This window comes from Eptatretus burgeri, chromosome 4 (assembly GCF_056783735.1).
Source record: "Eptatretus burgeri isolate ZD-2024b chromosome 4, Ebu_testis_v1, whole genome shotgun sequence".
Lineage (NCBI taxonomy): Eukaryota > Metazoa > Chordata > Myxini > Myxiniformes > Myxinidae > Eptatretus > Eptatretus burgeri.
The window spans coordinates 38,273,365-38,300,854 of record NC_140964.1 but is presented as its reverse complement, the minus strand read 5'-3'; the positions used below and the strand labels follow the sequence as shown (position 1 = coordinate 38,300,854).

The 27,490-nt window shown below is 48.8% G+C and overlaps 1 protein-coding gene across 3 annotated transcripts in view; it reads left to right on the top strand.

Annotated features, from left to right (window-relative positions):
- Positions 1-27,490, top strand: part of LOC147027839 (mitogen-activated protein kinase kinase kinase kinase 5-like) — a 180,226-nt gene that overhangs the window by 140,857 nt on the left and 11,879 nt on the right. For all 3 annotated transcript variants that reach the window (XM_085877497.1, XM_085877496.1, XM_085877499.1), the window contains 11 exons: positions 1,183-1,216; positions 2,450-2,715; positions 2,920-3,095; positions 3,576-3,652; positions 4,371-4,412; positions 4,631-4,715; positions 5,331-5,410; positions 5,653-5,713; positions 5,898-5,994; positions 6,167-6,222; positions 18,625-18,728. In XM_085877497.1, coding sequence (XP_085733623.1) covers positions 1,183-1,216; positions 2,450-2,715; positions 2,920-3,095; positions 3,576-3,652; positions 4,371-4,412; positions 4,631-4,715; positions 5,331-5,410; positions 5,653-5,713; positions 5,898-5,994; positions 6,167-6,222; positions 18,625-18,728 — 1,078 coding nt within the window. The remainder of the gene's footprint in view (positions 1-1,182; positions 1,217-2,449; positions 2,716-2,919; positions 3,096-3,575; positions 3,653-4,370; positions 4,413-4,630; positions 4,716-5,330; positions 5,411-5,652; positions 5,714-5,897; positions 5,995-6,166; positions 6,223-18,624; positions 18,729-27,490) is intronic.

Genomic DNA, 27,490 nt, shown 5'->3' with positions numbered 1-27,490 from the left:
GTCCATATTTTCGGCGAGCGAGGTGTAGATGGAGTCATCACTGTTTGGTGGACGTTACAACACGCATATAAACATTAGGTGGGAGTGGAGGGAAAGCGGTATCTCGAGGTACTCCTGGGGGTCTGGGGAGTGAGGGCAGTGCATGGAGAGTGAGGAATAGTCTTTGATTAAGAGAGCAACTCCACCGCCAGGACGAGGCTCAGGTCTATCATACTGGAGGAGGGAGTAACCAGGCAAAGATACTCAGGAGTCAGAAACATCTTGAAGGAGGAAGGTTTCTGTTAAACAGATTACGTCTAGTTTGCCAGTGACAACCTGTGTGGAAAGATCTGTCAAATTATTTATATTTTCAATTTCGGATGCATTTCGACGGATCTGATTTATTATTTGTTTATGTATTTATTACTTACGAGATCTAAAGATTTCGTAAGTATATTGATGACTTCCATCCTCTGTTTGTGTGTGTGTTTTTTTGTTTTTGCGTTTGTGTGTTTGTTTGTAGGCACGATAACTCGAGAACGGAAGAAGCTACCAATGTCAATTTACACCACGTGATTCAGGAGGGTGATGGCTAGCGCTGATTAGATTTTGGTCAAAATCGGTCAAACGTCAAGGTCACAGTGAGGTCAAACATTCGATTTTTGATGGTTTGGTACAGAATCATCGTAGAAACTTCTGGTTTGCGTCGCTACCTTCTCTCGGGACAGCTTTTATTAGACAAGGTCAGAGGTCAAGTTGACGACTTCTTAAGTACCAGTCTATGACTTCTTGTTTATTTCGATGTCCTTCGGCGCGCAAAATTTCAGCTTTCGACATCACCCGGACGGTAACGAACTCTAATATCAGTCAGTGAGTCAGTGGTTAGAATGAGCTTTACATATTATATAGTATATACTGGAATAGAATGTTTATGTTTTGCACAAGGAGGTCAACACTGAACTGCACATCATGACTTTTGTTTTCATGTGATTTCCTCCACTCAAGAGCAAGGATGGGTGTGGCTTATAGCTTCACTCACTCTTGATTGGAGTCAAAGACTCATCTAACCGAGTTTACAAAGTCTGCTTCATGTAGTAAAAATGATTCTTTATGTTCAGGTGTGGTGAATTTTGCATGCCTCTTAATATTGATTTTCTAATGTTTTCCCAAACACCTGCTTTTCTGCCTTCTTCTCCACTGCAGTTTAAAACAAGTTCCACCTCCATTGCCACCAAAGGTATGTGTAGTTGTTTATTTTATTTTTTATAGTTTGCTTTGACATACTGCTTGTTTACGAGGGTGATGCATTCGGGAATTTGGATAGTCTAGTTGCTGTTGTGTATCGCAAAATGTTGCATCCTTGACTCTATCTGATTCCGAATGGGATTGGACTTCAATGAAGACTGCTGTCCTGGTGTGGTGCAAGGAGGGGGCACTGTATCGAGTCGGAATCTGTCCTTTAGATGGATGGATGGATGGATGCAAAACCAATTGTCTAATTTGCACTTTGATTGTTGAAGTTGTTACCATACTTTTGTCAGAGTTGCCATTCCATGCCATTATCTTGGGCAATAATCTCTGTTTAGGGTTGGCTGCATAATTAGCATTCATTTACATAAGGTGGTCGTGCTGATATATGAATATGGCATCGTCATGATGGGCCAAATGGCCCTTGACATGTGATTTAATTAACTTGTGACAGACATCATTAAAACTAAACTAGTATCCGGATCTTTAACAAAATCGAATCCTTTCGTCCTTGTCACACACCCAACTTATCCACCAAGTTTTGTCCAAATCCATCCATAAGTTTTTGAGATATCCTGCTCACAGACAGACAGACAGTCAGACAAACAGGGGTGAAACCATAACCCCCCCCCCCATCCACATTCAGTGACAGAGGTAATAATTAAGATACCTTGTGGACAGGTGATCACAAATATTAATTTCACTTTTATGACAGACAAGCTAAAACAGATATTGACATTGTGATGGGTCATTGTCTTTTTTTGTAAGCAGCACATGGCTGTGGATAACTTCATTTTGTTGGGGGCTGTGCCGCGAATGCAGTGCCCCCCCCCCCCCCCACCATTGGTTTGAGCAGGAATTTGGTATTTATTCTCGTTGCCAGGGATAGCTCGCTTACTCTTTGCAAAGAACACCATGGATCTTTAACATCCAAGAACTAATGCTGGCAGATGTGATGCCAAGTTTAACGTTCATCTGAGGGATGGCACACACATTGATGCCTCATCCTGCATGTAAAACACTGGGATGACAGTTTATTGCTGGGCTAAGAGTCTCACCGAAGCGAGAAAGCTCATCGGCAAGTGTGCATTCTTGAAGCTATCCTAGCCCATCATCATGGGTGTATATCAAGTCTGATTTAAATGGTGTGAAAGTTTTGTGCCATGTGTATTTTGTGTGGAAAGATAAGAACCCCTTGATGATTTGCTTTCTTTGCTTTCAGCCAATTTTCATGCAGCCAGCTGAGAGTCCAAGTACGATTCAGCATAAGCCAAGGCATGGCTCACATGACGACCGCTACCTCCCTATTGCTCTCCCCCAACAACTTGGTGGACCTCCCATGTATCGTCCGCCCCAATACCGCAGTCATCCGGTATTGGTACCCCCACCTGCCTACAGCCCAAGGTCTGACCAGGTGCTTCCGCCTCCATCTCGGAACTCACATCCGCAGCTTCAGGACCAGAACCCTCCACCTCTGCCACCCCACTGGTACGCAAGTACGATGACAGTACTACAATAATAAACTTTAGCACATACAATCCTTGGATTAGGTGTGTGTGTGTGTGTGTGTGTGTGTGTGTGTGTGTGTGTGTGTGTGTGTGTGTGTGTGTGTGTGTGTGTGTGTGTGTGTGTGTGTGTGTGTTTTTCAAAATTATCACATAAACTATATTGTGTTTATCTTTATCTTGCAAGGCGGCTGTCTGGACGCAATGTGCAGCCTCCACCTGTTCCACAACGCTCACTCAGCTCATCGCCGCCTGTTCGCCCACCACTGCCGGGTTCTGACCAACCCCTGGCTTTGGGGCAAGCACATGACAGGCCAGAGAAGCCAACTATTCCTCAACTTTCACAGATTTTCCACAAGGAAGGTGGGCTCCAGGCTTGAGTTGTGCTCTCGTATTGCCGCAAGTATTAGAAATGCCTGAAAAGTTCAAACTAAACTCAAAGGGAATTCAGCAGAGCATGTACCTCTGCCACGTAATGCCTCATCCACGAGAACATATCGTGCCCAATACATTTTTGAAATATCATGCCATCTATCATTTCCTTCCTCATTCCTATGAAACATCTAAACTGTTCTGCACCTGCTTCTTCTTTTTTTTTCTTCCAAGTTAATTTCCTTACCCTCTTACTTTGTATTGTCTTATAATTTGGTTTAAATCCTTCATTTATGTCATTTATATAAATCGCAAACAGTACCTTCCATCTTGGCATAATCCCTCTTTCAGCCAACGTTTTACCCATTCCACTTTTAGTAGAGACTCTCCATGGTGTTGGGATGGATAAAATGGGTCGTAAGGTCATACGAGTCCCAGCAATCATTCCCACACTTTGTGAAATGTTTACAGAACAAACGGAAGATTTAACAGATCAACTTGAGAGTCCTCCTGAACTCTTGCCCAGAGATGATAAAGAGGGCATGCTGGTATGACATTCCACCGCATCAATAATTACCATATTTTATTTTCAACTCAAAAACTGATGTAAAATTGAGGTTATAAACTTGCACATAAAGAACAGGACAAGCCGTCCAGACGATGAAGATAAATGGTTGTTTGGTAATTCAGAACTTCACAGGGAGAGGAATCAAATGAAAATGTGAGCAGGCTTGGAGGCTGGAACATCTTCAGGCAACAGTTTATCTTGCATTGATGAAGTTAGGAGTGGGCCTGAGTGAGAGAAATAATCGATGTTAATTGTTTTCACAGGTGTTCATGCTAATCAGGTGTTTTAGAGACATGTGGGCGATAGAATGGCTGATGTGGGCTTAATGGTTAGAGTGGTGAGCTTGGGATCCTAGGGTCCTGAGTTCAAATCCTGCTTGGCTGTTTAATTAATACCAGGTGGGGTTGACTCAGCCTATCATCCTGAGGTCAGCAAAATGAGTACCAGCTTGCTGGTATCCTGTGTTGGAGTGGTGACCCGTCAAGGATTGTACCCAATAGCCCAGGCAGCACCAACGCTCTGCACAGAGTATGGTTCCCATGGATGAATGGTCCACAGAATTGGATCTATACTTTGCTTTTTATTGGAGGACCTATATGTTTGGGAGGCTCAGTATAAACACAAACTTGTATTCCTTGTTGAATGTCTTTGATAGTTCCACTGCTGATGATTAATTAGTGTTTTTAATTGCATTTCAGAAACTTCAAGCAAATGGCTTACCTCCAACTCCTAAAGTGCATGTAAGATTTGCAGCTCCCTCCGTTAACTCCTTCCCTCCCCCACCTAAAGTAATGATTGGTCACTGAAGTGTATGGCCTTCTTTTCATGATTTCTCTGCAACATTCATTCGATTTATTCATTGTTGTGCTGCCGTCAACCTCACCTCAATTGTTAATTTAACCTTTTTGTTTTGCTCGAATCGAACTCGCGAATTCCTGATAAATTTGTTCTTGTACAGATGGGTGCTTGCTTTTTGAAGATCTTCAATGGCTGCCCCCTTACCATCCATTGTGCCACCTCGTGGATTCATCCAGATACTCGGGGTAGGTTTCATCCGTGTTGCCCTGTGGCAAAAATATTTTCAGGTTGTGAAGTAAAACCGTTGTTATGGCTTGTGCCCTTTTTAGCTTATCTGGAATTGGAATTCCAGATAAGGTCTTGTCATCGTGCACAGTCCGTCCGTCCATCTGACTTTGCTGGGCAAACCGCTGGGCCTATCCGGCTCAAATTTGGCAGCAACATTCCGCTCCTGACTGGGAACATGGATGGCAAAGCTCGTTCTGGTCATGTTATTTTTCAATCAAAGGTCCAATTGGCGGACTTCATGAATTTCTTCAAAAATCTTCTTCTCCAGACTCACCAGACAGAATGCAGCCAAATTTGGGTTACAACATTCGGTCAGGGTAGGGATGTTAAATTGCGGAGGTCATGCCGATCATTTGACCGGAATTGTATCAAAATGGCCAACTTCATCAATTTTTGGCAAAATCACATACGTTCCTTAAAAAAAATCTTCCTCTCCAGACCCACCAGTCAGAATGCTACCAAATTTGGGTCCTCATGTCTGTGTCAGATAAGACGCCAACATTAGGCCAGGGCCCAGATAACCTACAGGTTTTTTTTTTTATTATTATTTCCATTCTTATGTTGCTCTGCAGATCAGTACCTAATATTTGGTGCGGATGAAGGAATCTACACCATCAACCTGAATGAACTTCATGAAGCCGCAATGGAGCAGGTAAATAGCGGTCTCCTTCCCACCTTTCCTACTTTCTTCTTCCTTTCTCATTCCAATAGACAGGTGGTGGTGTATTATCTCATCAACATGGGTGCTGGCGGTGCATGCAGTGCATAGAGAGATCACTTATTTTGCATCAATGCTGATGGTACAGTGCATCGGGAGCTCACTTACCTAACGGTAAACTTGTGATTCAAATTGTAGCTTACTCCTTCATGTGCCTGGGTTCTTATCTTCTGTAGCTTGTCCCAAGGAAGTGCACCTGGCTGTATGTGATGAAGAACGTCCTCATGTCTGTGTCGGGTAAGAGGCCAAATTGAACTCCATGATCAAAGTGTGAACATTATGATAATTTACTACTTTATTTTATCTTTTTTTTCTGCTTGGTTGGTGACATTCCATGAAGTATGATCGTCTCCTGTATCTCCAAGCACATCATCTGTAACCACACCTTCATCAATCAGCTATTCGGTGATTTTTCTTGCAGGCAAGGTCCCGTACCTGTACTCTCATGCACTACTCGTGCTGTTTGAACAAGCCCGTCGGGAACAACGTCTTCCTGTTATCTCGGACATGTGGGCCAGGTCTGCTCCCTTGTTGTAGTCGGTTCCCTTCGGGTTGAGGCCTTTGTGACTTTTTGCAAAAGAAAAATTGCCAGCATTCTCTTTAAGTTGTAATAGATTGTTGTACATGGAGCTTAAATGCTTTTAAGGTCAGGATAGCATCCGTTAACATGTCTGTTGCACATTACTACAGGAGAAACCCAACGAGCAGGATTGCAGAGACTAAGGGCTGTCGCAGATGCTGTGCAGGTGAGTGACAGTATGAGCATGAGTGAGATTTGGTATGGGTCAAATCCAACTGGAACCAGCAATTGTGTGTAGAAAGAGGGGGGCCTGTTTGTTTTCCAGACTGTCCTAGTCATCCCTGCCATATTGGTTTTGTGATGATCTTTTGGCAAATCGCGATCCAGTGATTGAAGTTGCATGCCGTATCTATCTAGTTGTGCAGTAAGTCGCCGATTTAAGTCGTCTATTTGCGTCGTTTTGATGGATAATGTCGTTCAAAATTTTTAAGTACTGTACTGAAATGTGCCTTGCGAAATTTTTAAAGACAGTTGCCTGCCATCTGCCTGTGTAAAAGCGACATAGCGTCACCCGCCAGTGGAGGACCGACAACAATGTCAAGTGCTCAGTGGATGCCACGTCGCTTTCTCTCCCAGTTTCACGTTTTTCACCCTGAAGTGAAGTGCACTTAAGTATGCTAAATATATTGTTACGGCTGTGAAATTCGCATTACACCATGAATGGCCCGTAGGTGAGATATCTCTAAGTACATGTGTAGTTAGCCCCAAACCCGTTGTTTAGAGGGAATTTATGTGATCCATTCGGGCTGCGATGCTTTGAGATAGCCGTTTTTCTGTTCTATCTTTATTTTGAACCAACCACGTCTCAACCGCCATCACACAACCACCAACCACAATGCCGCTTCACAACAACCACAACCACACCTGCCTCTCAACAACCACGCCATCCTCACCACTCCGCCAGCAACCGTCAACATCTCCACGAACACAAAAGGGGAACAACAACAACTCCCACCCCGATTTCTCTGGTAAACAAGAATGACGGTTGAAACTCAACTCCCGCCCCGATTTCTCTGGTAAACAAGAATGACGGTTGGAACTCAACTCCCGCCCCGATTTCTCTGGTGGAATGTTCCCCCCTCCACCCCCACCCCCCACCCCCGCGTTCCGCGAAGGGAGGGGCGGGGTGCCGGGGAAATAAAAGGGCGCACGGAGGCGCGCTAAGAGGAAGTTAGGTCGGGGAAAGTCACACCAGAGGAAGTCAGGTCAGAGGAGGTCAGGTCAGGGCGGTCGGTGAGAGTGTCAGTATCAGTCGGCGGTTCGTGGTCTTCTGCCCGTCTGGGTCTTGGAGAAGCGGTCCGTAGAGCGACCCGCTCGTTGGAGCTTGCAGTCGGTGGAGAGTCCGGACGTCGCGGAGGGGACGCGGACTGGAGGTGCCGCTCGGCCAGCTGTGTCGGACGGACCTGCGCGTTCGTACAAGGAGCGCCGGAGAGAGCTCGCCCAACATCGCACCGCGAGGGTGCAGGTAACCTGCAATGGTCTCGTGGGACTCGTTCGGTCTGCCAAGTCCCACGCCATAAAGGCCCACGGGCCCCGTCTGCCCCCCTTGTCTGAGGGTGGCCTTTTCTTTTGTTTTTTTGTATGGATCTTGTGGCGTCGTGTCTTGCAAAGTAAAACTGTATAAGTGTTGCCGTGTGTTCGCGTATTTGGTTAGCTCTGCATTGTTGTTTTTGTTTTAAATTGATATATGTGTGCTCTTCGTGTGTCGTGTAAATAAAGTGCATTATGTTGAATTGTTCCCCGTTTCGCTGCGTCCTTTCCCTCGTTTGAATCTCCATCTTGCTTCACGTAAAGGGTTTGTAGTGGGCTTAATACGCCCGATAATTAATCGGAACCGTCGAGGCTGACGATAACACCGCTCGGTTATCCCGATAGCACGGAACGGACCGCTTAAGCGGCCCGTGTCCGGAGTCGACCTGCGGCGAGGTGCGATCGCCCGGTCTACCATCCGCGTGGGTACTTAGGTAGGTCGAGTTTGGCGAACAACCCTATCCCACGCGAGTGGTCGATTGGCACGATCGTGGTGAGGCCGAAAGGCCCAGCCGTGACTAGCTCCCGGCATTAGTCCGAGAGGGTCACGACAGAATTGTCCGTCCGGTGGGCAACGTGCCGCAATTTGAGTCACATGGCCGATCGCACGCCGGCGGGCACGAATTCGCAACACTGGTGTCAGAGAGCGGGAAACAAACTCTCCTGTCTCCAGCTAAATTCACGGGGAATCGGTCCAGGGGTGACAGGAGCGACCCCCGATTCCCTCCAAATTACGATCAGGCCAAATTAACCCCTTACGAGAAATAAGATGGAGTCTCAAGGCGAGCGGGAGCCGGGGGTAGTAGGAATGGATGGAGAATGTGTTGAATCCATGGCCCAGGATGAGAACCCCGAGCAGGAAATGTTGGTTGTGCACGAACACGAACTCCCCCAACTGAACCCAGAGCCCGAAATAGGTGCGGCGGCGGTGTATGACACCTCCCCTCCCCCTCTCCACCAAAACCCCCCGATCCTCGCCGAATCGGCTCAGCCGAGTGCACTCGACGTGGCCCAGCTATTCGCCATGCTGGCAAAGATGAATGCAAATATAAACAACAAAATGGATACGAATACGCAACAAATGAACGAAATGAAAACGAAAATGGATACGAATACGCAACAAATGAAAAACGAAATGAAGGCGAATTTGAAGGAAGAAATGAGAGAAATGCGGGGTGACGCAGAACATGGGAATGAGCTTAAAAGGAAGCTTGGAGGAACTAAAAAACGAAATGAAAAAGGAAGTCGACACGATACGAGCGGAGGTGACCGGGTTAAAAGAGAAAGTAAAAGGAGTGGGGGTCGCAATGGAAGAGAGCAGACAAGAGAGGGAAAACGAAATAAAGAGGGTGGTGGGAAAGATAGACAAAGTAGGAAAAGGACTGGGAGAAGTAAAAAAGGGACAAGACCAAATAAAGGAGGAAATAGGGAAGAACACGACGGCGATAGAGGAATTAAAAAGAGAACAAGGGAAAATAAAGGAGGGATTGGGAGCCGTGAAGGAGGACTGTAAGAAAAGACATCGGGAAATGACAGACAGAGTTGAAAACCTGCGAAAGGAGGTAAAAGCGGAGACACAGAAAGGATTAAAGGAGGTGGGGGAGGAATGTAGAAAGAGACATGAGGAGGTAATTAATTAAATGGAGTGGAAAGCCGGAGAAAAGACAGAGGAACTGGGGGAACGGATAGAAAAACACCGGGGCAAGACGGAAGAGCAGTTTAGGACAACGGGGGAGAAAATATCCAAGACAAATAAGGTGGTGACACAGGTACAAGGGGAAATGGAGCAAATGAGAGAGAAAGTCGGGGAACTATCGTTAGGGACGATAGGGGAGGAATTGAATGAAGTAATCAAGGGGAAAATAGAGGAAATGGAGAGGAGACTGACGGAATGTGTGGAGACCCGGTGTGAGAGGCAGGGTGACCTCCTTCGGGAACAGGGGGAGAGGATATACTCCCTCGAGGCGGATCGTGCCCAGGTGGGGCGGGTGTCACAGGGCGGAGGAGGAGGCTTGCCCGATGCGGGGGTGAGCATGCCAAGCTTGGGGAGGGTAGAGGCCGTGGGGTCTTTTGGCCTAAGGGGGGTACCCAGTATGACTGTTCCGGTGGGTGTGCAGAGTGTGAATCCAATGGCTTGGGGGAGTAAGTGGGACGACGCAGGGCACGGACAGACACGGACAGGGGTGGTAGAGCCTCCAGGCAAATGGCTCGGACCCTGCGGGAGTGAGGTACCGTTGGGACTGGGGAGGTACACCCCTCCAGGAGTCCCTGGGGAACTGGAGGGGGGGGACCTCGAAAGCACCGAGGGTGCCGCTACCCCCGTACGATGGCAAGACGGACTTGAGGGCGTACATGGCCCAGTTCCAGTGTGTTGCCAGAAGCAATGGCTGGAACGAGGTGCAGGGTGTGGCCCAACTCACGGCGGCCCTGCGTGGCGTGGCCTTGGAAGTCCTGACCACGGTACCCAGTGAGGGGGTGACCCTGGAGGATCTCCATTCAGCCCTAAAAAACTGATTTGGCATGGACCAGCAGAGTGAGCTTGTTAAAGCTCAGCTCAATGGGTGCAAACGACGCTCCCAGGAATCCGTGGGAGAATTGGCACACGACATTCGCCGCTTGGTGGGGATCGCGCACACCAACATGCCGCCGGAGTACCGGGAGGAGATTGCCCTGGACCATTTTCTCAGAGCGATAGGGGGCACCGATGTCGGCGCATTGCTGAGCGTATGGCGCCCGGACAACCTCCAGAAGGCAGCTGATACTGCCGCCTGCTGGGAGGCAGCCAGAACGCCATTGGGAGGGGCTGGGCGGCATGCGGTGGCAGTCCGACAGGTGGGCCCCGTGAACGACTGCGCTCGGAGCCGGGGCGACCCTGGGTGACCAAGCACGAATGGAAAAATGGTGCAGGGCATGTTCGACCGCCGGTTCGGGAGACCTGGGGAGAGGCGGTCGGGCCCAGGAAGGGCGGGGGATGGGCCATCAGGGGGTACCCCAATTCAGAATGGAGGGAGGTATAATTCGGCATACTGGAGGTAAACACCTTACCAGAGGAGGTGTTATAATTGTGGCGCAAGGGATCACCTGCAGCGGGAGTGCAACGCCCCGCGCAGAGAAAGGCCCCCGCGAAGGGAAGAGCCACGGCCCCCCAGACCACCAACTCCGCCCCGGGTCAATAGGGATAGCCAGGCCCAACCATCACCCCCGCACCAGTCCCCGGGAAACTAAGAAGTGCCGAACATGTAGGGCCGTGTTCGGCAGACTCGGACGGAGAAGAGCCCTCAGAACTGCGACAGGTCATCAATTGTGGCCAAATTGGCAATGGTAGCTTAACAATTCGGTGCAAAGTTGCCGGCGTAGGGGTAGACGCCGTTGTGGACACAGGAGCAAGCGCCACGATCATCAGCCCTGTGGTCCTTGATTCGAGTGTAGACAGTTGGGATGAGATCCACCGTCTGCAAAACCATAGTTTTCAGCTAGCCACCGGGGCAATGGCCCCCATCATAGGACGTGGTTTCGTGTCGTTTAAATTGGGCACCGTGAAAACAAGGATAGAGGTTTGGGTGACGAAGGTGTGCGACCCATGTCTAATAGGGTTGGATGTGCTAACGGCCTGTGGTTGTAAGATCGACTTTGGCCGGGGGGTCATGCAGTTGGGTGGTGAGGAGTTGCCGTTAGGGGTCGTGAGCACAGATGAGAGGGTGGAGCTGGAGGCTGCCGAGGCGGTGGTCCCGGCCCGGTGGCGAGCACACCCAACGTGACAGGGCTCCTGCGGCCTGGTGGAACTACCGGCAGGGCCATCAACCCTGGGTTTCGTTGTGGGCCCCACCATGGTAAGTACCGACGGGCCAATAGTGCCCGTCCGGGTGATAAATGTTAGCACGGAGCCACGCACCATCAGGAAGGGCACGAAGGTGGCAGATTGCACCCCAGTTAAAGAGGTCGCAGAGCTGAGGGACGATAACGTCGAGCCGGACCGGCCCCAGAGGGAGTCTCCAGACTTGATTAGGAATTGGCCCGGTCCCATTTGCGAGATGGTAAATCGGAGTAGTGTAGATCTGGAGGATGCCCAGCGGGAGGCCTTGTACAAGCTGGTCGACCGACACATGGGGATCTTCTCCTTGTCACCCGAGGATATTGGACGTACGGGTCTGGTGCAACATCAGATCCACACCGATGGGGCCCGGCCTGTCCGTCAGTCTGCTCGAAGGCTCCCCTGGAGCAAAAGAGAGGAGGCTGATGAACAGGTTGAAAAGATGCTCAATGCAGGTGTCATTGAGCCCTCGGGAAGTCCTTGGATGTCACCGGTTGTGCTGGTTAAAAAGAAGGATGGGACCACGTGTTTCTGCGTGGACTATCGCCAGCTGAACAACGTGACACTCAAAGACTCCTATCCCCTGCCTAGAATTGACGATACCCTCAACGCCGTTGCAGGCTCTAAATGGTTCTCAACTTTGGACCTCAAGAGTGGGTATTGGCAGGTGAAGATGGATAAGACTGGGAAGGAGAAAACGGCATTTTCCACAGGGAAGGGACTGTATCAGTTCACTGTGATGCCGTTCGGTTTGTGTAACACCCCCGCCACCTTTGAGAGACTGATGGAGCGTGTACTCGGCGGCATGCCGTGGCAGTCATGCCTGGTGTATCTGGATGACGTCCTGGTACACGCTAAAACATTCACCCAGGAGACAGCCAATTTGGACCAGGTGTTTTGATGCTTCAGGCAGGCAGGGCTGAAATTGAGCCCAGAGAAATGCACTTTGTTCGTGACAGAGGTGGCCTGTCTCGGACACGTGATAGGCCGCGAGGGGTTGAAGACCGACCCTGGAAAAATTACAGCGGTAGAGGAGTGGCCCGTACCTACAACTGGCAAACAGGTACGGGGCTTTTTGGGACTTTGCTCCAACTACCGGCGCTTCGTGGCAAACTTTGCGGAGATAGCCAGGCCCCTTCACTGGTTGACGGAGAAGTGGTTGAGATTTAATTGGACAGGGGAGCGCCAGGAGGCCTTCCTCAAATTAAAGGGGTGTTTGACATCCACACCCGTTTTAGCGTACCCCACCGATGACGGGATGTATACCCTGGACACGGATGCAAGCCAGGAAGGATTGGGAGCAGTCTTGTCTCAAACACAGGGGGGCGTGGAAAGAGTGATCGCGTATTACAGTCGGGCCATGAGTAGGCCCGAACGAAATTATTGTGTAACTCGCAAGGAGCTATTGGCTATGCTGTCTGCCGTGAGCCATTTCCACCCGTACTTGTACGGGAGGAAATTTTTGGTTCGAACTGACCATTCCTCCTTGCAATGGCTCTTACGGTTCAAGGAACCGGAAGGCCAGATTGCAAGGTGGTTGGAAAAGTTGCAGCAGTACGATTTCAGTGTGGTCCATAGAGCCGGTAAGGCTCATGGGAATGCCGATGCGCTCTTTTGCCGCCCCTGTCTGGGAGAAAACTGCAGATATTGCACGAGACATGAGGGAGGAGAGGGACCAATTGGCAGACACCTCCCCGAAACTCCCAGTCCGTGCGGCCCGGGTGGTAGGCCCAACTTTGCCACTAACCGCGGGAGAGGAATTTGGTGGATTGGCATGGAGCACGACCCAGCGGGAAGACCCCGTGATAGGGCCAGTGTACAAATGGGTCCAGGAAAACAGGAGGCCCAGTGGGGAGGAGATCGCCCCATTCGGAGCGCGAACAAAAGCATACTGGGCTCAGTGGAAGACCCTAGAAATGAGGGACAACATTTTATATCGCAACTGGGTGGAGATTCCTTCCGAACAAACTTCTTGGCTGGTGATAGTCCCTGATGGGTTTAAGACCCAAATTTTGAAACAGGTGCACGGTACCCGCGCCGGCGGTCATTTGGGCAGGACCAAAACAAAATCTCGGGTCCGCCGGCGGTTCTATTGGGTTAACATGGGGCGCGATGTGCAGAACTGGTGTCGAGCATGCGACACCTGTACTGTGAAAAAGGGACCGCCACAGAGGATGAGGGCCCCACTCCAACTACATCAGGTTGGGGCCCCCCTTGAGCGAGTGGCCATGGACATTTTGGGACCACTGCCCCTCACTCGCCAGGGTAATAAGTACATCCTCGTAATTATGGACTATTTCACCAAATGGCCAGCGGCCTTTGCCCTCCCCAACCAGGAAGCAGGGGTCGTGGCAAAGGCCTTCGTAGAAGGATTTACATGCCGGTATGGGATTCCGCAGGAGCTGCACACGGACCAGGGACGAAATTTTGAGAGCGAATTACTAAAAGAGGTGTGCAGGCTCCTGGAAATTCGAAAGACACTGAAAACGCCCCTGAAACCACAGTCTAATGGCATGGTGGAGAGGTTCAACAGGACCCTGGTCCAACAGTTGGCCCTCTTCACCGCCACGAACCAGGAGGACTGGGACGAACATCTCCCGTACCTCCTGATGGCCTATCGCACGTCCCAGCACGGGTCTACCGCGTGTAGTCCGGCGCTGTTGATGTATGGACGGGAGCTGAGAAGCCCTGTCGATTTATTGTGCGGTCCGACGCCTGAGCGGCTTGATAGGCCCCCGGGGGAGGGCTATGCCCGTCGGTTGGAGGAAGGCATGGAGAAGGTCCATGCCTTCGCACGACACCAGCTCCAACAGGCGGGCATAAAGATGAAGCGCAGGTACGACCACCGGAGCCAGGTGAGCAAATACCCACCGGGGGCGAAGATTTGGTTCTTTAACCCCCGGCGGAGGAAGGGCAGATGCCCGAAGCTCACCTCACCTTGGCAGGGCCCGGGGGTCGTCCTGGCGCAAATCAGTGACGTGATCCTAAAAATTAAAATGGGACCACGGGCCCTTCTCCGGATCGTCCACGCGGACCGCCTGAGACCTTATGAGGGCGACCTTACGCCCTCATGGATATGTCTTGCCGGAGGAGTCGGTGCTGGAACAGCCGCTCCCGCAGAGGCGCAAGGCTCGCAGAGCCTTGCAACGAGTTCACGAGCCCAGTTGGGAGGGATGAGATCCCCCCCCTGCAAATAAGGATTTGGGGACAGTGACAGACAGTGAATGTGTAGAGGGGACGTAGCTTAGCTAGGTAGTGTTAAAAGGAGCGTGCTGTAGTGTAAGGGACGACGTGAGAGCACGAGTTAGTTAGGGGAGGTAGTTAGAAGGATGGCAGAATTCAGCGGTGTGTGTGTTGAAGAGTTGTGAGGTGAGTACATGTGCTGGGTGAGTGAGTGAGGCCAGCGGGTCTGTGTGAATGGAGCGAATGTGGAATGCATGGTGCGATGAGTGATTGGGGGGAGGAGTGACTCCCGCCCAAGGGACCCCGGGGTCAGTGTAAAGTGAGTTAGCTGGGTTAGTTAAATTGACAAAATGGAAGTCGTTTTGCTGTTGGTGGGAAAGTAGGCTCGATACCCGTTTGGAGGGGTGCAGGAGCCCTGTTGACGGGCTGGGAGCGTGGCTGTGAAAGGTGAGTATCGCTGAGTGGGTACCCCGGGCACCAGGCTTGTTAGCCGTAGTAGGCCAAGGGTCCATGGGGGGCCGGGATAGCGTAGTGGGCACGGGTGCACCCGCATGGTGCGGGGGCTCGGGGCGCCATTAGCCGCGTGGGCAGTGTTGTGGGCACGGGTGACCCTCGGAAAGGGGCCCGGGAAGCCAGCCTGCCACGTGAGCGTTTCAGGGGAGTCGCCAGGGAGGGCACTCCCCGGTGTTTAGGGAGCTGGTAGGCTCGGAGGCAGTGTAGTGCCCGGGGGTGCCATCGTAGGCGAATCGGCAGAGGGTAGTGCCTGCCAAGGGAGCCACGTGTCCCAGCCATGAAACCGTGTGAGGGCACTAAACCATAGGCACGGAAAGAAAATTGGGGGGCGAGGCCCGAAATTGTAAGGACACCAACACAGGCGACGGGAATCTGGGTTGTTCGAACCAATAGTTTAAGCGCAAGGCGTTTGTTGAAAGCCCCAGGGTAGTTTAACAGTTAAATGGATAGGGTAGATTAGGAAGTGTACCCCTCCGCACCATCCATCCCTTCGCTCTCGTTGTGGGCCGCTGGACCAACTTTGTGTTATAGATCGCTGAACTCTGGGGAGGCCATCCTGCGGCTTGAATTGGGCCTCGACACAGGACGCTAGCTCTCCCTCATTCCCCTCCGGGAAGGGAACGTAGGGATTGGGAGTAGGCTAGGGTACGATAGGTTAGCCGAACAAGGACAGTAAAGGGGGTTAGGGGACGATTCATAGTGGGGAAGTAAAAAATAATAATAATAATAAAAATTAATCAATTGGGGCTAAATTGGGTTTTACAAATTAAGGGAGTGGGTATGTACAGTGACAGGCAAAGGCGATAGGTGAGAGGGAGACAGGTAGGTAGGTCCGAGCCCGCCTTCCGAGTGGCCAGCACCACCGCACTCCCTCCACCAACCTCCACTGACAGGCAAAGGCTGGTCAGCTTCATCTGCTGGCTGTGTTGCTTCAAGGCCTGTGCCGGCCAACTTCATCGGCAGCTGTTGTGTTGCTGCGAGGCCTGTGCCGGCCAACTTCGTCCGCCGGCTGTGTTTGCCTGCAGCGGCCTTGTTCTGCAGGCTGTGTTTGCCTGCTCACCTTTGCCATGCCATGCCCACTGCCCCTGTTCACCAGCCCCGTTCAACCTTGCTTTGCCCCCCTGTTCATTTCCATGTGCGCCAGGATCATCAAGCAACAGTTTGCAAGCTGCAAGAACTGCCCTGCTGGCAGCTACAACACGGGCCTGCATTGAGCAGCCCGTGCACCGTTTTGTTGCTTGCGTCAGTGCCCGTTCAGTGTTCTGCAGGGACTGCCTTGCAGGATGCCGCACCAGGAGACTGCATTTGTGCAGCCCATGCACCGTTGTGGTTCACTGTGTTCATTTTCAAAGGGGGAGGCCTTGGACTGTGTGTGAGCAGCCGGCCACGTTCCCTGTCACCTGCATTGTGTGAGCCAGAGACTGCATGTGAGCAGCCTGGCTCCCTGCTAACTGCTTTCTTTTTGCAGAGTCCATTGATCCTGGGCTATGGTTTAGTGTAAAATTTGTAAGTTAAGATGTACTGTAAATATGAGTGCGCCCCCAACATGTGTGTCTAGCGCTGGCAATTTTATTTAAGTCGTCTGAGTGAGTGGGGTTGTTTAGTTAGTTACTCAGCCCTCAGGTTATTTATTTTGGGGACACGAAAACCATGAATGTCACACTCAGGGATCCGAAGGTAAAACGTACTAGGGGAGAACTACACATGATGGCACACGAGAATTTAACGACTCGGGATGAGTCTGTAAAAAGGGGAGGGCGTAGTGTTACGGCTGTGGAAATTCGCATTACACCATGAATAGCCCGTAAGTGAGATATCTCTAAGTACATGTGTAGTTAGCCCCAAACCCGTTGTTTAGAGGGAATTTATGTGATCCATTTGGGCTGTGACGCTTTGAGATAGCCGTTTTTCTGTTCTATCTTTATTTTGAACCAACCACGTCTCAACCGCCATCACACAACAACCACCAACCACAATGCCGCTTCACAACAACCACAACCACACCTGCCTCTCAACAACCACGCCATCATCACCACTCCGCCAGCAAACGTCAACATCTCCACGAACACAAAAGGGGAACAACAACAACTCCCACCCCGGTTTCTCTGGTAAACAAGAATGACGGTTGAAACTCAACTCCCGCCCCGATTTCTCTGGTAAACAAGAATGATGGTTGGAACTCAACTCCCGCCCTGATTTCTCTGGTGGAATGTTCCCCCCCCCCCAGTGTACCGCGAAGGGAGGGGCGGGGTGCCGGGGAAATAAAAGGGCGCACGGAGGCACCGCTAAGAGGAAGTTAGATCAGGGAAAGTCACACCAGAGAAAGTCAGGTCAGAGGAGGTCAGGTCAGGGCGGTCGGTGAGAGTGTCAGTATCAGTCGGCGGTTCGTGGTCTTCTGCCCGTCTGGGTCTTGGAGAAGCGGTCCGTAGAGCGACCCGCTCGTTGGAGCTTGCATTCGGTGGAGAGTCCGGACGTCGCGGAGGGATGCGGACTGGAGGTGCCGCTCTGCCAGCTGTGTCGTGCGGACCTGCGCGTTCGTACAAGGAGCGCCGGAGAGAGCTCGCCCAACATCGCACCGCGAGGGTGCAGGTAACCGGCAACGGTCTCGTGGGACTCGTTCGGTCTGCCAAGTCCCACGCCATAAAGGCCCACGGGCCCCGTCTGCCCCCCTTGTCTTTGAGGGTGGCCTTTTCTTTTGTTTTTTTGTATGGATCTTGTGGCGCCGTGTCTTGTAAAGTAAAACTGTATAAGTGTTGCCGTGTGTTCGCGTATTCGGTTAGCTCTGCATTGTTGTTTTTGTTTTAAATTGATATACGTGTGCTCTTCGTGTGTCGTGTAAATAAAGTGCATTATGTTGAATTGTTCCCTGTTTCGCTGCGTCCTTTCCTTCGTTTGAATCTCCATATTGCTTCACGTAAAGGGTTTGTAGTGGGCTTAATACGCCCGATAATTAATCGGAACCGTCGAGGCCGACGATAACACTGCTCGGTTATCCCGATAGCACGGAATGGACCGCTTAAGCGGCCCGTGTCCGGAGTCGACCTGCGGCGAGGTGCGATCGCCCGGTCTACCATCCGCGTGGGTACTTAGGTAGGTCGAGTTTGGCGAACAACCCTATCCCACGCGGGTGGCCGATTGGCACAATCGTGGTGAGGCCGAAAGGCCCACCTGTGACTAGCTCCCGGCGTTAGTCCGAGAGGGTCACGACAGAATTGTCCGTCCGGTGGGCGACGTGCCGCCATTCGAGTCACGTGGCCGATCGCACGCCGGCGGGCGCGAATTTGCAACAATATACTTAAGTGAAGGTTAAGTTATGTTTGGGTGACCAAAAAAATTTTCTGGGAAAATTGTAAACGAATAACGTCGTTTTGTATAACATTGCAGTTTTTAGGAATGCATCCACGCCATAAATTGGTGACTTGCTGTGTCATAAAAGGTTCTGTAAGTACTCTTGTCAATAAAATAGAGCCCTTTAAAACAGGAAGATATTTAAATCCTTTTCATGCTGTCTGTCATTCCTTCCTGTTACAGATAAAAATGTGAATACCGGAAACCACTATCTGTGTTCGGCGATGCAGTCGAGCCTGGTTCTTTTGCAGTGGTATGACCCACTACAAAAGTTCATGATGGTCAAGGTGAGGCCTTCCTGAATTTTTCGAATGTGCTGTTGAAATTCGACCATGAGGGATGATTTGTAACTTCCCAGTCGACATGCATCACGCGGTTTATTCTTGTGACTTGAGTTCCCAGAGCTTTGCTGTTTAATTATAATCATTACTTCTGATTTGGATGTCATCTTTGGGTCCATCAGTATACACTTGCATAACTTTATTCCCAAGATTTTCTAAGTGTTTTCATAATATATACTTTTTTCATTTGACCTATCTAAATATTAAATACATTGGTCAACCCATGTGAGATTGGCCATTTTTTAAGGAGCCCCCCCCCCACCTAACAATCTTCAAATGCTCTCTACGTGTTGCCGGGGCATCTCGTTCGTGCAAAACCATGAAGTTTTAGCATAAACTCCTCATATTCTGTAAAACGTGACTCCAAAGGTGGGGTAACTAAAATCCAGAAGAAAAACGCATCTTATTTCTGAGACATTTTCCAGAATTTGTCACTTCAAAATGATTCGTCTGTCCTCGCTATCCTCATATAAATGTGTTAAGATAAATATTACATTCATCAGAATTGCAATGCCAAGAGATGAAAGTATGCTCTATAATCTACTAGTTGAGGGTATGCTTAAACCATGTAAGCAATAACCAATCATGCTCCCCCATTGTTTCGGGTTGCTCACCTGCATGTCTTTGTTTGATTATTTTCATTTATTTATATTTTCATTTACAGACGCTCTCCGACAGTTCTGTGACCCCCCCCCTCCTTGTATCGGCTATCGGCTTTGATGGTCATTGACACGCGGAATTACAATGCTTGCCCCATTGTCCATTTGTTTATAATTTCATTTCCTGACGCTTTCTGACAGTCCTGTGATTATTATTTTTTTTGCCCCGGTATATCGGCCTCGATGTCCATCGGGACGCAAAATTACCGTGCTTGCTCCATTGTATCGGGTCGCTCACCTGCATTTACTTTTTTCATTACCTCCGCCACCGAAGGTGAAGGGTGGTTATGTTTTCACCCTTTTCTGTCTGTTTGTTTGTTTGTCTGTTTGTTTGTTTGTCTGTTTGTTTGTTTGTCTGTTTGTTTGTGTGTGCAGGATATCTCAAAAAGTTGTGGACGGGTTCGGATGAAACTTGGTGTACATGTTTGGGTGTGTGACAAGGAAGAATTGATTCGATTTTGGTGACGATCCAAATCCGGATCCAGATCTGATCATTTTTTTTTAAAGTGATTCTTCACCATTGAGAGATTGGGCCAAAACGACATAGTACTGTGTTGCATGATATTTCAAAAATGTATTGTGCCCGATATGTTCTCGTGGATCAGGCATTACGTGGTGGAGGTATGCGCTCTACCGAGTGCCCTTCTAGTTTATTTATATTTTTATTTAAAGATGCTTTCCGATGGCGCTGTGATATTTTTTTCCTGGTGTACTGGCTTTGATGTCTGTCGGTGCACAAAATTTCAGCTTTCCATGTCACCCAGAAGGTCCTGAGCGTTAATATCAGTCAGTCAGTGAGTGAGTCACTCATTGGGTAGTTAAAAAAGCTTTATATATTGGATACAAGGTTGTACCTGTCCCCAGTGATGGGAAAAGCAAGCCAAAGACCCCAGTGAGTTAAAAGTTTAAGTTAATCTTTCAATTTAAATTATTTCATCGACTTTAAAAAGGTTAACTGTGTTGCTCTCTTCGTTTCATTCAGAGCCAAAGCTCTGAGCCACTTCTACCACCCACCGTGAAATGGTGGTGCAACATCGGGCGGCGGAGGTTCAGTTTGTCTCAAAAAAGGGCAAAATATCCTGCTTGCTAAATACTATTTGACATCATCATTATTCATGCCTGTTCTTCCGTCATTTCAAAAGTGAATGTTGAGCTTTTCAAACGCAGTGCAGGAAGGCAGCCACGGTAAACGATAGACATCACGGTTCGTAATATATAATCGATGATTTCCCTTCCAAGGAACTTCAACAAAGAAATAGACCAATCGACCCATCAAGCCTGCACAATGGTTGCCAACCTATGACAGTTTTTTTGTATACTGTACAGAGCTAGCTTGTGGAGGAGCAAGAACACTAAACGCATCAGGACGCAGCAGGACAAAAGGAACAGTAGAGAGAGGGAGGGGGCACCAACAGTGGAGTTTAAAAGACAAAATAGAGGGAGACTTTGACAAACAATGGGGTGGACAGGATGGATACAGAAGGAAGCTTCTCCCCCCACCCCTTCCACTTTCCCTCCTCTTCCCCTCTTTCCCCCTCCTCTCCTCTCTCTCTCTCCCCCCTCCCCCTCCCCCCTCTCCCACTCACCTCTCCCTCTCTCTATATGTCTGTGCTCCATCTTATTGAGCGGAAGCTCTAACTCTTAACAAATTGCATCATACATTCCAATGATAATTAAGTTGAGCTTATTTTGGACCTCTTTGAAGTTCATTATTAAATGTTATTTTTATGTCACAATGCTAAATGTAGGTTTTTTTTTAATTAAATGATTAACACTGCAACCTTTGTTGAAAGACTTTCAGTATTGGCTGCTGTTATTTACAATGCTGACATGGTTTGTTCATCTTTACGATAATCCTCATACTCTGTCACAGAGCGTTGGTGTGGCCGAAGCAGCTTCCTCAGCAAGGGTTATAATGAGTGGTTTGCCATTACCTCCCCAGCAGTAGTTTTGGCAGGAATTTGTAATTTGGCCATGGTGGTGCTGATCGCTTGCCCACTCTTCACGAAGGACACCGTGGGGATCTTTAACATCCACCAACTAATGTCGGTAGACGGGACGGCCAGTTTAACATCCATCCAAGGGACGGCACACGCACCGATTGTCCACCCACTCTGTGAAACACCGGGATGATAGTTTATAGCTGGGCCAAGATTCAAACCCAGGTAGACAGCTTATAGGCGAGTGTGTGTACCTCGAGATCATCCTGTCAGCCGAAGTCTTATCTTAATTTACTGTTTCTAAACAAACTGTGATTTCATGTTGTATTTATACATTTAATATGTATCTTGCTTCGTATCATGCAATTTCTTCTGGTTGAATGTTGAGCTTTGCCTACATGCGGAGCTATTCACAGAGTGGGAAGCGGCCGCCGGAAAAGGGAGACAGCCGAATGTGTGAACATACAAACGCATGGACAGACACCATACCTCGGATTATACAATCTACATATAATGGAGCGTGTGTGTGTGTGTGTGTGTGTGTGTGTGTGTGTGTGTGTGTGTGTGTGTGTGTGTGTGTGTGTGTGTGTGTGTGTGTGTGTGTGTGTGTGTGTGTGTGTGTGTGTGTGTGTGTGTGTGTGTACATGCAGTAAGTATGTATGTATGTGTGCGTGTATCATCTACTCTTGTGAGGGGATTTGAACAAGGAAGCTGAAACTTTCCATGATTAGCGAGGGCACCCTGAAGTTTTTCACGTGCAAGTTTTGTTTGATGCTATCAAGTTTTGAAAGATTTCGTCCTTCAAGCATTTTCTTCCTTTGGAAGGGTGGGTGCAATTGAAATTATCTGAGCGATATTGCTACAATGAATTAATAATGCACATAAGGAGTACACATGTTTTCGCTTCATATACGTAACGTGGGTTAATTATATTTGCGGGAGCCATCGAGGAAGCGGTCAGTTGCATATACACCGCCCAAATAAAAGGGTGTGTCTGGAGAGCATGTTGCATTTTGGAACAAGATTACCTATCGGGCAGGAACTCTGCTATGTTATTGCTAATCATAAATATATTAACATGACCCCCCCTCCCCTTGGCTGCTCCCTTCGGGAGCGGGTGCTTCTCGTATATGTAAGGGAGATGGGTGTAACTCGTGTCCCACATCAAATTTTTGCCTGATGATAGGCTTTATCAGTGGGTGGGTGAGAGGAGGAGGAGTTAACAAGTTCTAACTCTGATCCATTTGAGAACATTCATTCAAACTGTCAACTCCGCTAAAATTTGCAAACAATCGGTGAACAGCAGCAGTTTCTTTTTCCACAGGATTAGGAGATGCTACAGAGTGTCGTGTCTTTTTTTTTTCTTGTTTTTTTTTTTTGTATACAATACCGAGGCTCATAATGAGAGCTAACACAGAACGTACAACTAGGGGAGCAGGAGACAAGAGGGGCAGGAGAGGATAGGGCAAAACATTGGGGAACAGAGACAGGAGGAGATCTGTGAAAGGGAGAGGGATGGGGTGGGGTACACAGGGTAAACAAGATGGACATTTCAGGGACTTTCAGGTCCTTACACAACATGGACTTTCAAGAAGGAAAGCAGGGAATTTGAAGGAGGTGGGTTTGGGGTGGATTAACGGGGGAAGAAAGGATTGTGGTTTTGAATGTGGGAATATAGGAGATGGTGGTGAACAGCTGTTTTGAAGACCTGGAGGGAAGAGTGGGATTGAAGAGAGTGTGGGAGTTTGTGCCAAAGGTGGGAAAAAGAGCAATGAAAGAGTGAAGGTGAGCAGTGATTCTTGATTTTGGTAGTTTTACTGGAAAGGGGGTTGCTGGCGGACCTTGAGCGCCCTGCGGAAATATTGGGATCGGGGGGGGGCATATTGCAGACAGAGCAGCAGAAGGGGGGGGTGCGAGGCCAGAGAGGAGACGATAGAAGACAGAAAGACCACCGACCTGCCTGCGGTGAGAGACCCAAAAACTCAGCCTCATCGTGGGAGATACCAATGATCCTAAAAGCCTTCGTTTCCACAGCGTGAAACCGAGAAAGGTGAGAGGCGGGAGCACAAGCCCAGAGGGGAGAGCAGAACTCCATCAGGCTGTGGACGAAAGCTTTATATGTGGTCAGAATCTCAGGTGTACCAATGAAGGACTTTGCATGACGGAGGATGCCCATTCAGCGACTGGCTTTGGAGGCCAGCTTGGAAATATGGTTTTCCTAGGAAAGATCATGGCAGATTAGTGAAACACAGAAGCTTGAATGAAAGGACTTCTTCAAGAGGATTGTTGAGAAAGTACATGGTAGGGTGGGGAGGGTTTCCATATGGTCCTTTAGGAAAAACATAGTGAACATGTGAGATTTGTCAGGATTGCAAGACATGTTCCACGTGTTGGACCAGCTTGTAATTTTATCCAGATCTGCAGAGAGTGAAGAGGCTGCTGCTTGCCGATGTGAGGGATGACAGATGGTACGGCAGAGGGTGGAATCATCAGCAAAGAGATAAAGAGAATTTTCCAGAGTCGGAGAGATCATTGATGAAAACCAGAAAAAGAACAGGGCCCAGAACGCTACCTTGAGGAACTCCAGCCTGGCCAGGAAGAGGGGATGAGAGAACTCCATTAAGGGCCACACATTGGCTGTGACAGGAGAGGAAGTCTGCGAGCCATGAGTGGAGATGTCCTTGGATACCATAGGAAGAGAGTTTGGTGAGCAGGGCAGGGTGCCAGACTGTGCCAAAAGCACGTGATATGTCAAGGGATATGGCTCTGATTTCTTGTCTGGCATTGAGTACTTCCATCCATTGTTGAGAGAGCAGAAGCAGCATATCCAGGGTCGAGTGACCTGGTCTGAATTCAAATTGATGATTGGGAATCAAGCCATTGGAGAAGAGGGAGGATTTCATGTCTGAAGCGATGATGGATTCCGTAACCTTGCTGATGATTGGTGGAAGACTGATTGGTCTGTTTTTGCACATTTTTTATGCAGGGCAGTAATGTTTCCTGATTTCCAAGCAGATGGCAGATGACCTTGAGCAAATGAGAGGTTGAATAGAACAGAAGGTGAGCAAGAGCAACAGAGAAGTTTTTTTAGGGCACATGGGCTGATGCCGTCTGGATCGGTTGCAGAATCTGAGTCGAGGTTTGAAAGCAAGCTCTCCACCTTGTCAGGTGAAAAGGACACAGAGTCCAGGAACAGCTGGGTGCGACTGGGTAAGGTGGGCTTTTGTTGACATGTTGTGCTTGAAATTTTGAAGGATTCTTTCCTGTGACTGGCATTTAAAATCCAGGCTAAACCTGGTGATACCTTCTTAAAGTTTGTGACCCATGCAAAGTTATGAAGCAAACCAGCAATTTTTGGGAAGATTTCTTTGTCTTGAAATTACAGCTGCTGCAAATGCGTCCAAACTGAGATGTTTTTGTTGGCCATGTTGTACATCTTGGTTTTTCAAACCCGGGGGCACGACCCCAAGTGGGGTCGCCGAGCAAATTTCGTGGGGTCGCGGATGTCCGCTTGCAGCGAAAAAAAAATTGTCTATTTTCGATCGGTGTTCGCTTTTACAGGATGTAATACAAAGGTTCGTTCAAAGTATGGGAACCGGCGCAACATGACGCTTGGAATGGGATCCAGCCGATGCGCGGGCTCGCTGAAGGGCGGTTCATTTTGGCGGGAAATTAGTGGTTTGATCCATGGCCTCTCAGACTCAGACTCTGACTCTATCATTAACGTATATTCACGTCTCCATGTACGACTCGAGACCTTATTTGTGATGGCAGCACCGGCCACCAGCAAATCTCGAGAACGTTCTTACCAGGATAAATTTCTGGACCTTGAATTTTACGACGTGGTGGATAAAAGTGGGGCACAGAGGCCTCGGTGTGTGATTTGTTTTGAAGTGCTTTCTATGGAGTCGATGAAACAAAATAAGTTGCAGAGGCATTTGACTACAAAACATGCGCCTTATCAGGATAAGGAGAGAGCGTTCTTTGAGAGGAAACTTCTTGCACTCAAGAATATGCGTCTTGACAGAGAAGGTACATGCCATCAGACCAATTTTCAGGCATTAGAGGCCTCGTATCGAGTGTCGCTCCATGTTGCCAAGACTAAAAAGCCTCACTCCATTGTGGAAGAACTTGTGCTGCCATGTGCAAAGGACATGGTATCTCTGATGGTTGGGGATGAAGCGGCGAAGAGACTGGCAGTTATACCCCTCTCTAACAACACCATCCAATGCAGAATTGAAGATATGAGTCTGGACGTAACGGCTCAGGTCGTACAGAAGATTAAGGAATCGCCGTGGAACGCCATACAGTTGGACGAGTCCACTGATATCGCATCATACGCGCAACTCATCGTCTGGGTCCACTTCATCAAGGCTGATAACTTTGTCGATGAGCCTCTGCTCATCAAACCATTGGAGGCCACCACCAAAGGCGAGGACATTTTAGGGAAAGTAGAGCAGTTTTAGCGTGACCATGATCTGGACTTCAGAAAGTTGCTCAGTTCTACAACAGATGGCATGCCAGCAATGTTAGGAATGCGTTCTGGATTCAAGGCTAAATTGCTTGAGGTGGCTCCTCAGACCTCCATGGTACACTGCCTGATTCACCGAGAAGCGTTTGCCTCTCGTACTTTGCCAGAAACCTTGCAGAGTGTGCTCTCAGAAGTCGTAAAAATGGTGAATCACATCAAATTGAGCGCCCTCTCAACACTAGGTTATTCAGGCTATTCTGCCAGGAGATGGACGCCGACCATAATAATTTACTATTCTACACTCAAATCAGATGGTTATCTCGAGGAAACCTTCTTCTGCGCGTTTACGAGCTCAAAGATGACCTGAAGGAGTTCCTACGCACACAAGGGAAAACGGCATGGGTCGCGTTGCTTGAGTCGGACTCTTGGCTGTCAGAACTGTGCTGTCTCGTTGACATCTTTGAACATCTCAATGTCCTCAACCGCTCCCTCCAAGGCAAAGACGCCAACCTCATGATTTTTCACGACAAAATGAGCGTATTTCTGGCGACTCGAAAAATAACTGGCAGACAAAGCAGCTCTTAAGCGCTTCAGCCTTTTCCCCCCGTCTGGTGGAGCATCTAACGACCTGCCAGTACGATGATACTGAGCTCGACAGTCTTTCTGGGGAGATAGCACGTCACCTTCGGTCGCTCATTGAACAGTTTGAGCACTATTTCCCTGAGCTGGATGTGCAGTCCTTTTCTGTGGTTTGGGACCCTTTCACGGCTCCACTGGACTTGATTGCTGATGAAGATGATACAGCACAGGAAGAGCTTGTACAGCTCCAGCAGGATTCAGGAGCACAGGCTCTTGCACGGACGAATTTGTTGTCGACATTCTGGTGCAAAATGCTGCCGTCGTACCTGACCCTGTCACGGCGCATCATTAAGGTTCTCATGCCATATCCTTCAACATACTTTTGTGAGCAGTCGTTCTCTACCATGGTGGTGATTAAAACAAAGTACAGAAATCGCCTAGAAATGGAGCATGATATGATCTTGGCATTGTCATCTACTTCTCCACGAATAGAGAAGTTGGTTTCTGAAAAACAGGCTCATCCTTCTCATAGTTAGGGAATTTTAGCAAATTGTATTGACCATTTGTGAAAAAAATTGCTTACCAAAAAATTTCTTCACTAACTTATTCATCTAAGTGTCTACTAACACCTATCAATTAGTGCAAACCCAAATCCTTGTGGAAAATTCTGGGGAGCCAATCAAAGTTCAGGTGCTCAGAGGCCCGTCTGCGCGAAAAAATCGGAAAATTAACTTTTGCCAAGACTGACTTGTGGGATGTCTAACTAGGGGTTTTTTGGGGTGCTGAATTGATTCCAACCATTATATTTGAGGAAACATGAATCCCTGGCCGTAAAATATTGATGATACATTTTTAGATATCTCAGACTGTGTTTTGCGGTAATTTGGCTCAATTGAAAGATTGTTCAAATTGTGCTGAAACCAGCATACAACATTTTTGAAACCACTGCTATATTGTTGGTTATACTTGTGCTCATGCTCAGTAGAATTCTCTGTGTTAGCTGACGTTAGCGAAGAGCTTTTAGCTATGAAATTATTGTGTACCGGACTCAATAGAAGT